Below are 12,985 nucleotides of genomic sequence, written 5' to 3' on the forward strand. Positions count from 1 at the left end.
CCAATGGCAATTTAAGCCTATGATAGTTTGAACCAATGGTGATTTCAAGCATTGGATCAAAGTACTATTAGTTGAAATCACCATTGGTAAAAAAAATATTATTGATTCAAACTACAAGTGGTTCAACCAACTATTGGTTTAAATTACCACTGATTATAATCATCATTGGTTTAAAATCTTTGTAACGGTTCGTTTTTTATAACCTTTAATTTCATAGAAAATTAGGTACCCAAGGTTGAGAAATAAATTAGAGACATTTAATTAAATTTATTAATTAATTATTTATTAAAAAACAACCTATGCTAATTACAGATTTTCTCCCTATTCTAATTACGACGTTCTAAAGTGCAATAATAGTAACAATTATGATATTGGAATTATTTTGACGATTCATAACAATATATATATATTTTAATATCAATTAAGTTCATTTTAATTTCCTAAAATCGAATATAATTTTAGTCAGTCCTATAGGATATTAATTATAATATCGCGCTGAAAATTAAGATCACACGTTTTCTGAGAAGCTACATGTATTTAATCTTAAAAGAGTTGTGCTACAGAGGTGTAATTAAACTTGTAAATTTAATGGATATGTAGACGATGCGTTTTCAATGAAGCTGCGCATTTATATGTCTAAATTTAAATAAGTATAATACAGAGATACAATACTTGTATTAACTTGGTTTTTTGAGATCATACGTTTTCTGAGAAGCTGCGTATAAAAGATCTCTTAAAAAGAAAGAATTGCATAGAGGTTTAATTTAACATATACAGAACTCATATAAATTGTATATACACTTTCTAAGAAATTATGTAATTTTTATCAATCTATATTGAGGGTTAAAGAAATGCATCTAATTCGTAAAATCAATGCATTTACTTTAGAATTGCGACGACACGACTTACGGATATGTATTTAAATGGAATTTACTCCTACAGAGGTGTAGCTAACTTGTAATTAGAGCAAACCGAGATAAATCAAAAGAAAATACTAGAGATTTATATAAAAAAAATATATTCTATTGCGAGGGCTTAGCTGGCTGATCTCGCGAATATATATGTGATGCTGGTGAGAAGCACCAGGATAAAAAATAAGAAAAAGGGTAAGATTCTAAGTTACGAAAAAATACGATCTATAATAGCCTGGGGTAGCGTACATTATAGAAAGGGATGGCAGTATACGAATATATAAGGGTAAAACCTAACACACGTATTGAGCATCTAATACTCGACGAGAGAGTATTAGAAGAAATTTCCAGCAGCCGAGGTGGCGTTCATTGGAAAGAGAGAGAAAAAAGATTCAGCAGCCGAGGTGGCGTACACTGTAATAATCAAATGCATATACTCGAGCCGAGGTGGCGTACCGAATGATATACAGTATACTCACTATGCTGCTTTCTAGTAGTCGACTTCTCTAGGCTCCCCTCTCCTTCTGGCTGCTTGGCTCTCTGTATAACCGCTTGGCTCTCTGCACAGGTGCTTGGCTCTCCACACACGTTCGTCTCAGCAAAGGTACATTCGTACTTATACCAGTGTAAATTCGTTCGTATGAGCTGCGATATTTCACTGCCCGGCTCGCGTATTTATATTATTGGTACGCAAGGTTGTATTTGAGAGAGGTCAATAGAAATGTAATAATTGACATCTCTTATTTAATTTTGGAATTAATATTTAAATTCTCACCTTTAATGTATTTAGGGTTTACTTTTCACAGGGGTTCATTGGTTTCTTTAATTTAATATATTAATTTATATTAATATACTGTTTAATAAATTATTAATATTTAATTAATTATTATTATATTCAATATTTATATGTGTATATAAGGCGTTTAAATTGAACCCTTACATAGCCCCCCTGTTTTCTTTGGTTTTTTAGTTCGGATTGTTAAAATTAAAGAAAACTAAGATTCGTTTATATCAAATATTGAATTATGATTTATTATTGTTTATATCACAATACATGTTTTCAATTTCGATTTTTTCTGTGTCTGATATATCTAATATAATGCTTTCGTCGTTTGTTTGGGTGTTGGTTGTGTTTTTAGTGTTTTGTGTCTTTATTTGTTTGTCTTTGTGGTATTGTGCCAAGATTAATGGGAGACAAACGGGGTTGATTTTAACTTTTTGAATCTTTCTAATTGTTGGTTTTTGTATTGGTTTTTGTAGATGTTTATTTCTATAGAGTTTTACTATATTAGCAAAATTACTTGGATCCATTGGATCAATGCCTACATTCTTCATAATAGGAATTTCTATTTTTGGATTTGGATCTGTTTCTACGGGGCTCACTTTGTAGTTCTTCCTGCGAGTTGCCTTCTTTTTTTTTGGTGTGATGGTTCTTGGTCTGCAGGTCATGATCTTGTGTTCTGCCTTTTTTACTCTTATGAAAAATGGTCTAGCCAAATTGGCTTGAAGGCATACGTCTCGCTGTTCAATGAATGGCCTAGGTAGAGTTTGTGTAGATGAGTTTTTTGTTTCCATGACTAAAAAAAAATAAAACAATTTTATATTTTTAGTTGGAATCTTTTAGTTTCATTTCGGGGTTGAGATAATATAGTTTTAGATCTTGATGATGGAATTTTCCCCTAATAGTGTCTTTGGTAGGATGTTTTAGAATATATGAGGATGAGTTTAATATTTCTTTGATTGTGTAAGGGCCTTCGTATACTGCCATAAACTTGGAACTTCTTTTTAATAATTTGTCTGACAAATTGAAAGCCTTGATAAGAACTAAATCTCCTTTTTTATATGGTTCATTTAATTTCATTTTTTGGTTTTTGATTTTATTTTTTGAAATTTTATTATTAAATGCATCTTTACATAGCATTAATCTGTGATTTAAACTCAGGGTTTTGTTTGTAAGGTATTTTGGAATATATGATTCCCAGAATCTACATGGTTTTTTATTTAAATGGATTTCGATTGGGGTATATCCGGTTAAGTCGTGATGTATTTCATTTAGTATTTTTTCTATTATTGGTAATTTGTCATACCAACAGGAGTGATTTATATCTTTTAGAATTATTCTTAAAAATTTTGATATTTCTCTATTTGTTCTTTCGACTATGTTTGATTGTGGGTGTCTAACTGAGGTCAATGTATGCTTAATATTTTCTGAATTTAATTTTGTAGTCCAGATATTGGTTGTGAATTGTGTACCGTGATCTGTTACTATTCGCGTTGGTTTTCCGTATTTGGGGAAATAATCTTGGAATAATTTATTAATTGTTGCTTCTGTAGTTTGTTTGCGTAGTGGATATAATTTTACGAATTTAGAAAATCCATCTAATACAACTAATATGTAACGATTTCCTAATTTTGAGGTTGGTAGAGGTCCGTAGAAATCTATGAATATTACTTCTCTTGGTTTATTAATCATTATTGTTTGAGTTTCAATGACTGATTTCTTATTGGTGATTTTATTACGTTGACAAGTATCACAAGAACGTGTATATTCTTTTATTCTTCGTAAAAGATTTTTAATGTAAAAATCTTCATTCAACATCAATTGGCATTTTTTTGCGCCTATATGTGCATAGATTTCATGACAATTTTTAATTAATAATTTTACTAATTTTTCTGGTATATATATTTTCCATTGTTTATTACAATTTTTGAATAATACATTTTCGAATAGTTTATATTTTATATTATCTATTTGTTTTTTGAGTATTGTTTTTAAGTTTTGGTCGTTTTCTTGATATTCAATAAGTTTACCTAATTCAATTTTAGTATATTGATTAATGTTTCTCGCTAGTGTATTAAGACATATTCTATTTTCTTGATTTTGATTTACGCATATATGATTACTGGTGTAACGACTTAGTGCGTCTGCTGCTGTGTTACTACTTCCCGTACAGTGTTCTACTTGGATGTCATAGTCTTGTATCGCGAGGGTCCATCTCATGAGTCTCCCACTTAACCATTTACATGAACGGAGGAAAGTTAGTGCTGCGTGATCGGTTATATGTATTATTTTTGTTCCGAGTAGTAAGTCCCTAAATTTAGTCAGGATCCATACTAATGCTAACAATTCTTTTTCAGTAGTATTGTATGATATTTCTGCTTTTCTTAGTGTCCTACTTGCGCATGTAATAACACGGGGTGAAAAATCTTCGTCTAATTGATATATAATTACGCCTAATGCATAATCGCTTGCATCGCTTTGTATATAAAAGGTTTTATTCATATCTGGGTAGTGAAGTCTTACATTATTTTTGAATAAATCTTTTACGGTATTGAAAGCTAGTTCATGTTCCCTTTTCCATTCCCATTTTTGTCCCTTTTTTAGTAATTCGAGTAGGGGTTTTAGTTCTTTTGCTACACTACTACTAAATTTGGCACTAAAATTTATAACTCCTAAAAAACCTTGTAATTGTTTTTTATTAATTGGTGTTAAGTAATCATGTATTCCCTGAATTTTACTGGGGTCTTGTTTTATTCCCTTTTCGGATATTATATGTCCTAAAAATTTAGTTTCTTTTTTCTTGAATTCACATTTCGAGAAATTTAAGGTGATATTATGTTCTTGAAGTCTTTGAAAAATATTTTCTAAATCTTGTAGGTGTTCTTCTTCGAATTCGGAAACTACTAATAAGTCGTCTACATATATAATAACGCAATGTGATAATCCTTCTAAAACCTTATCTAGACCTCTTACTAATGCTGCTGTACTTGTCTTGAGACCAAATGGTGTGACATTATGTTGATAGCATTTTCCTTTATACAGGAATGCGGTATGTTTTTTCGATTCTTCTTTAAGTGGGATTTGCCAAAAGCTCATATTCATGTCCAAATGGGTGAAGTATTTTTTGCCGGTACATCTCTGCAACAAGGTTTCAATTTTCTCTGTTCCTTCGTGGTCTTCTTCTAAAATGGTGTTAAGATTTCTTGCATCCAAGCATAATCTGATTTTTCCATCTTTCTTTATCACAGGTACTAAAGGGTTGATTTTAGCACATTCAGCTCTTCTTATTATTTTCCACTCAATCATTTGCTTCAGAGTAATCTCGATTTCTTTTTCTAGTTTTATAGGTAATGAATATGTTCGTGATTTCATCTCGACGCCATCTTTAATTTTGAGTTCGTGTTCATAACACGATATCAATCCGGGTTTTTTGACGAATATTTTTTTGTATTTCCATAAGAGATCTTTGTATGCCTTTTGCATATGTGCAGGAATCATCGTGTTATTTTCAACTACGTTTGATATTATCTTTTGTGTGAAATCCGGGTATTCCTTGAATTCTGTTGCGTTTATCTTAACTGGATTATTAATTTCATTGTTATCATATTTTTCGTCACACTCGTTTTCTTCGATAAATTGTATTGGGGTTTCTATTTTGTTGTTTTTTAACACTAATTCATCAGTTTGAAGATCCAAGGTACAATTTTGCTCTTTTAGAAAGTCGATGCCTAATATACATTGTTGTAACAAACACGGTATTACGAACACGATTTGTTTATATTTTTCTCCTTTTATTTCTAGTTCTATATATATTTGCTTCCTTACTTTAATAGGTCTACCTCCCGTGGCTCCTACAGCACTAACGTTTACCAACGGTAAGCTCTCACATTTTTTGAATTTTTCCATATTTATATACATAAAATTTTCTGAAATACATGAGATCTGACTACCACTATCTACTAATGCTCTTACAGGTATTCCTTGTACATTGACTTTAATTCTTGGACATGATGTTTTAGTTTTTAATTTTAGTTCATCTTCTAAAAATTCTTCCCTCCATTGAAAAGTATTTATTATTGTTACCGAGTCTCCTGTATTATTTTCCGTTTTTGTTATTTGTTGAAATACAGGGAAAATTAGTTTTCCGATTCTTCCTTTTGGGTTTCTTCTTCAACTTCTTCTTCTTTAATTTCTTCCGTTGTTAGGCTACGAATGTTGTAAGAATTTTTGTTGCTATTGAATTTTGGTTTTTCACTTGTTCTCCAATGGTCCTGTTGTTTGATTTCCTTTTTTATCGTATTTCCTCTGTCCGAATCTATTTTCTTATTTTTCCAAGAATCATTATTCCTTTTCGAATTAATAGGTCCTGCTCTATCTAGTGTTTCTAGTAATTCTAGTAACTCTTCTAAGTCTATTATTGACCTAGTGATTATACATAATCTTATCTCTTCACTAAAGTGTCTAGATAATTTCTTTATTATATCCGCTATTAATAGTGAGGGTTCTAAATATCTTGCTTCTTGAAATAGTTTGAGAGTGTATGATACCATCGAGTTGTCTTCTTTTGAGTTGAAGTGTCCAAATTCTAATTTACTTCTTATATCGTGTTGAATATTTTCTCCCCAGAATCTTCTTTTAAATTTTAAAGAAAATTCATTGAAACCGTCGTTTTGATTTTTGACTAAGTCCCACCAATCACGAGTTGATCCTTTTAAACAGTTGTTTAATATATATGGTATTTCATCTTTCCTTGGTTTGGTTAATTTCCAGAAGTCTTTCAATTCTTCTAAAAATTTCATTGGAGATGTTCCCTCTACATAACATGGTGTTTTTGAGTTAAACCTAAAAGGACAAGAGTATGATCCTTCGTTTCTTTTTGGTGAGTCGGATAGAAAATTATTATCTTCTAGGATTTTTATTCTATCTTCAGCTTTAGTTTGTTTCGACGATAATTTCTTGATTTCTTTATCACTCAATTGTAGCAATTTTTCATTTTGTAGGATCGCGGTGGCAAACGTATTTTCCATTCTATCTTCGATTACATCTATCCTAGTATCGGTGTTACTTTTTAGTGATGCTACTTGTTCGTTGATTTCGGCCTGTAATCGAATTTCAGCATCTTCGATTTCTTCGCGGAGTTGTATTTTTGAGTTATCTACTTTCATGTCTATGGAGTTGCACCAATCCCTAAAGGTTTTATGCTCGCGTTTTAGATTTTCTGTAATTAATTTTAATTTTTTGATTTCTTTATCGAATTCACTTTCTTCAGCTTTTCGTAATTCATTTTCGAGTGAATTTCCAGGCATTGTTTCTTTTGTGGTTTGTACTTTAGTGCTTTCTTTATATATATTATAATCTCCTACATTTAGTGGATTCTCGCTGACTGGTTCAGTTGTTGCATCCGGTACAGGTTCAAATACTTCTCGCAAATCAATTATCGAATCTATGTTATTTAAAACTTTACGTCTCCTACCTCTTTTAGATGTTGTACTCGACATATTTAATTTTTTAGTCTCTTTTTATAATTTTACTTTTTAAATTACCTTGGGTCCTGTCACGGTCGCCAGTTGTAACGGTTCGTTTTTTATAACCTTTAATTTCATAGAAAATTAGGTACCCAAGGTTGAGAAATAAATTAGAGACATTTAATTAAATTTATTAATTAATTATTTATTAAAAAACAACCTATGCTAATTACAGATTTTCTCCCTATTCTAATTACGACGTTCTAAAGTGCAATAATAGTAACAATTATGATATTGGAATTATTTTGACGATTCATAACAATATATATATATTTTAATATCAATTAAGTTCATTTTAATTTCCTAAAATCGAATATAATTTTAGTCAGTCCTATAGGATATTAATTATAATATCGCGCTGAAAATTAAGATCACACGTTTTCTGAGAAGCTACATGTATTTAATCTTAAAAGAGTTGTGCTACAGAGGTGTAATTAAACTTGTAAATTTAATGGATATGTAGACGATGCGTTTTCAATGAAGCTGCGCATTTATATGTCTAAATTTAAATAAGTATAATACAGAGATACAATACTTGTATTAACTTGGTTTTTTGAGATCATACGTTTTCTGAGAAGCTGCGTATAAAAGATCTCTTAAAAAGAAAGAATTGCATAGAGGTTTAATTTAACATATACAGAACTCATATAAATTGTATATACACTTTCTAAGAAATTATGTAATTTTTATCAATCTATATTGAGGGTTAAAGAAATGCATCTAATTCGTAAAATCAATGCATTTACTTTAGAATTGCGACGACACGACTTACGGATATGTATTTAAATGGAATTTACTCCTACAGAGGTGTAGCTAACTTGTAATTAGAGCAAACCGAGATAAATCAAAAGAAAATACTAGAGATTTATATAAAAAAAATATATTCTATTGCGAGGGCTTAGCTGGCTGATCTCGTGAATATATATGTGATGCTGGTGAGAAGCACCAGGATAAAAAATAAGAAAAAGGGTAAGATTCTAAGTTACGAAAAAATACGATCTATAATAGCCTGGGGTAGCGTACATTATAGAAAGGGATGGCAGTATACGAATATATAAGGGTAAAACCTAACACACGTATTGAGCATCTAATACTCGACGAGAGAGTATTAGAAGAAATTTCCAGCAGCCGAGGTGGCGTTCATTGGAAAGAGAGAGAAAAAAGATTCAGCAGCCGAGGTGGCGTACACTGTAATAATCAAATGCATATACTCGAGCCGAGGTGGCGTACCGAATGATATACAGTATACTCACTATGCTGCTTTCTAGTAGTCGACTTCTCTAGGCTCCCCTCTCCTTCTGGCTGCTTGGCTCTCTGTATAACCGCTTGGCTCTCTGCACAGGTGCTTGGCTCTCCACACACGTTCGTCTCAGCAAAGGTACATTCGTACTTATACCAGTGTAAATTCGTTCGTATGAGCTGCGATATTTCACTGCCCGGCTCGCGTATTTATATTATTGGTACGCAAGGTTGTATTTGAGAGAGGTCAATAGAAATGTAATAATTGACATCTCTTATTTAATTTTGGAATTAATATTTAAATTCTCACCTTTAATGTATTTAGGGTTTACTTTTCACAGGGGTTCATTGGTTTCTTTAATTTAATATATTAATTTATATTAATATACTGTTTAATAAATTATTAATATTTAATTAATTATTATTATATTCAATATTTATATGTGTATATAAGGCGTTTAAATTGAACCCTTACATCTTATTGATTCAAAATACAAGTGATTCAAACTACCATTCGTTCAAATTACCATTGGCTTAAATTATTTAATGATTCAAACTACAATTAGTTTAAATTACCATTGGCTTAAATTATTTATTGATTCAAACTACCATTGATTTAAATTATTTATTGATTCAAACTACCATTGATTTAAATTACTCATTGATTCAAACTACAATTGGTTTAAATTACCATTGGCTTAAATTATTTATTGATTCAAACTACCATTGATTCAAACTACCATTGATTTAAATTATTCATTGATTCAATCTACCATTGGTTTAAATTATCAATGGCTTAAATTATTTATTGATTCAAACTACCATTGGTTGAAATTATTATTGTTCCAAACTAAGCCTTTGGTAATGTAAACAAATCTTAGTTTGAATCATTGGTTATTTAAACTAATGGTAGTTTAAACCAATTGTAGTTTGAACCAATAGTAGTTTAAATCAATAATATTTTCTACCAATGGTGGTTTTAGCGAATAGCATAAATTTGTTAAAAGTTAAATCAATGGTAATTTAAACCAATGATAGTTTGAACCAATGGTACTTTGAACCAATGGTAATTTAGGCCAATGGTAGTTTGAACAAGTGATAGTTTACACTAATTGTAGTTTGAATCAATGGTGGCTTTAATCAAAGTTGGTTTGAAACAATGGTCGTTTGAACCAAAAACATTTTATTAATAGTAAATTTTTAATTGTAAATTCTTTATAGTAGATTTTGTAATAGTAAATTTTGTAATAGTAAATTTTGTAATAGTAAATTTTTTACAGTAAATTTTGTAATAGTAAATCACTGGTAGTTCGTACTATTAGTATTACCTTCAACAAATATTTTCTTTTTCAATAAATAGTACTTTGAATGAATGATTTTTTTTTCACCCAAAATAATTATAAACAATTGCTGTTGGAATTAAATTGTTGGCTTCAATCAATGGTTGGTTAACTTAAACAAAAGTGGAGTAAGCATGTGTGACTGTAAGTCACAATGAGTGCCATTGCGTATTTTGTGCAATTATACCTCGGAGTGGGCAATTAACAAATAACGTCGTAAACACATGCAATTGTTACTTAATCTCTCATTGCTTTTACCGAAACGTAAATTTCAATTATTTATTTATTTATTCATCAGAAAATCATTCAGAATTTTTTTTTATGAAAGAAGAAAATAATAATTCATGTAAATTAAAATTATTAATTTAATAACGAAATTGTGCATCATTCGTAACTATTATTTTGCGTTGGTTAATAGCAAAATCTTGGCTAATTTATAATTTAAATGTGAATACGTAATTTATTGCTAATACTGTTTTTTTTATTAAAAGTATTTTTTAGTTATTTATTATTTCTGTTCTTAATTTTTCCCACTGATTTTTAGTATTTTATTTTTTCTTACATTTATCGTTTTATTTTTCTACAATTTCTTATGATTTGTATAAACTCTTTTCTGGTATTTTGGTTTCTTACAACTTTTCAGTTTTTTATTTTCTTGGTTATTTATTATTTTATCAAGTCACCATTGTTTTCGAGTTATTTGGGTTTAAATTTAAATTAAATTTCTTTTTTTTAAACTATCATTAGTTAGAATTACCATCGGTTAAAATTACTGTTTGCTAAAAATACTGTTGGTTAAAATTAGCATTGCTTAAAAATACCAATGGTTGAAACTATCATTGGTTAAAAATTCTATTGGCTAAAACTATCATTGGTTAAAAATTCTATTGGCTAAAATTACCATTGGTTAAAAATATTATTGGATAAAACTATCTTTGGTTAAAAACTACAATTAATTGAAACTACCAGGGGTTAAAAATACAATTAGTTAAAAGTACCATAAAACTACCAATTGTTAAAAATACGATTGATTCAAACTTTTGTTGGTTAAAACTACCATTGGTTAAAACTGGCAGTGGTTAAAAATAAAATTAGTTAAAAGTGCCATTGGTTAAAAATACCAATGGTTAAAAATACTATTAGTTAAAAGTACGATTAGTGAAAAATACCATTGATTCAAACTTCTGTTGGTTAAAAACTACCATTAATTAAAACAAAAATCATTTTTAATTTTCTCAGTTATTGGTTGCTTCTTGCTTCGATTTTTAATTCTACTTCTTTTGATTTTTTAGTTATAAGTTAAAATTCTCATTGATGAGAATTATTTATTAGTTAAAATTACAAATTAGTATTGAACAGAATTATTATTGGTAAAAATTAGTAATTAAAATTACTATTGATATTAAGACCCAATCATTTAAAACTCAACAATTGTTTACCAAAAAAATATATTCCCCAACGAAATCTCCATGAAATACTCTCAAAACAAAATAAAGTTTCGTAATTTTTTAACTTTCATTTATCGAGATGCGTTTGAAAAAGAAGAAATCTGAAAAGCATGTTCGAGAACGGAAATGACAAATAATCGTATTGAATAATCGCCGGCGGATAATCGAGCTTAGAAAATGTATTTCTTCGTGTTTCTCTCTTTTTTCCCTCTATATATAATAGCATTTGGTGGATGGATTTTATATTGTATACATACCAATACATATATACAAAGAAGAAAATTACGGACACCTTTTGCTTTGATTCGTTAAGCGCGACTCGATAATACATTACGAGAGAGGGTTTCCTGTTGTTCCTTTGCAATACGAGGTAAAAGTTCTTTGCCATTTTCCACGTTTATATTTATGTGTGTGTGTGTGGCGCGAATCATTAATTCACTAATAATAGCAATTAAAATCTCAAGACGAATTTCAAAATTCATATAATTTTAATTATTTGCTTGAAGAAAAAATTCTTTCTTTTCATTAAAAATTTCATTCCATTAATACTGTTTATTCTTCCTTTCATTTAATAATCTAATTTCGATTTTTTAACACACACCAGGAACGGTTTGGAATCTAAAGATTATTCTCGTAGGAAGATGTTTCCCACGTTTTGTTTTGCAAATCTCTTGCAAAATTTATCTTCTCTAAAATCGTAAAAAAAAAATTATATAAAAATATTAAAAATGTATTTTTGGAAAAAGTGTCTATACAAAATTTTCTTTTTTTTTCTTAACTGTAGTTAGCAAAAAACTTTTCATTCCTCTTGCATTTTTTTAAACTGTAGCTTGCAAAGAACATTTCTTTCCCCCTGAATTTCTTTTTTTTTTTTAACTGTAATTTGCTAAGAAAATGAAAACAAAAAAATTTGACAACAGGTTGTCAAAAGAAGGATGATTTCTATCGATAATGAAAGAGTTCAAATTATACGTAAAGTAAGCGCGATCGAGTCCCACTTTCCGTGAACGCAAAACCCCATTGCATACGAATTCATAAATTTCTAGTTTTTATTTGACAAAAAAAAAACAAGAAAAGAAAAGAAAAAAAAATCGAGTAAAACGTGTCTTTTATAAAGTTGTTTTATATGCAAAGTGTGTGTGTGCGAGTGAGCACAAAAGAAGACGCACTGATTTCAAATATATGTAATGTATACGTTTGCATATATAACATAAAATATCTCTGGACATGTAAAAGTAATGTGTGTTTGTGTACAATTGACCTGAAAGTACACTGAACGCGATAACACCACTGCCCAGTCACGGAATTTCTGGTAGAAATTTGTAATTCGATACTAGATTCGAAAGTACTTATTTTCTTGAAATATTGACCAGTTTCTGCTTTCTGGCAATAGAAAATGGAAACTCTTGGAAAAATAATTTCAAAACAAAGCACACTGTGCAATTTAAGTCGACGACCTTTATATTATCTTCTCAAGGATTGATCAGTTTTTCTGGTCAAAATGTCTTTATTTTATTTTTGAATTTATTTTTGACTCTATTCTTTATTTTATTTTCGGTTTTATTTTTGACTCTATTTTTTATTTTATTATCGATTTTATTTTTGACCCTATTCTTTATTTTATTTTTGGATTTATTTTTGCCTCTATTCTTTATTTTATTCTTTATTTTATTTTTGAGTTTTGAATCTATTTTTTGTTTTATTGTTGACCTAATTTTTCATTTAAGTTTTGACTTAACTT

At 29.4% G+C, this 12,985-nt stretch overlaps 2 protein-coding genes across 2 annotated transcripts in view; one reads left to right on the forward strand and one right to left on the reverse strand.

Moving 5' to 3' along the window:
* Positions 1–12,985, forward strand: part of LOC122508627 — a 68,279-nt gene that overhangs the window by 16,648 nt on the left and 38,646 nt on the right. The window lies entirely within an intron of this gene.
* On the reverse strand, positions 1,869–8,773 carry LOC122508743. Its single transcript, XM_043622266.1, has 2 exons — positions 8,471–8,773; positions 1,869–2,488 (listed from the first exon to the last, which is right to left on the reverse strand). The coding sequence occupies exon 2, from the start codon at positions 2,484–2,486 to the stop codon at positions 1,935–1,937; it is 552 nt and encodes a 183-aa protein (XP_043478201.1). The 5' UTR covers positions 2,487–2,488; positions 8,471–8,773; the 3' UTR covers positions 1,869–1,934.

This window comes from Leptopilina heterotoma, unplaced genomic scaffold (assembly GCF_015476425.1).
Source record: "Leptopilina heterotoma isolate Lh14 unplaced genomic scaffold, ASM1547642v1 Lhet_114, whole genome shotgun sequence".
Classification (NCBI taxonomy): Eukaryota; Metazoa; Arthropoda; class Insecta; order Hymenoptera; family Figitidae; genus Leptopilina; species Leptopilina heterotoma.

Excerpts from the sequence above, each read along its gene's own strand:
- LOC122508743 (XM_043622266.1), bottom strand. The coding sequence starts at position 2,486 with ATGGAAACAAAAAACTCATCTACACAAACTCTACCTAGGCCATTCATT.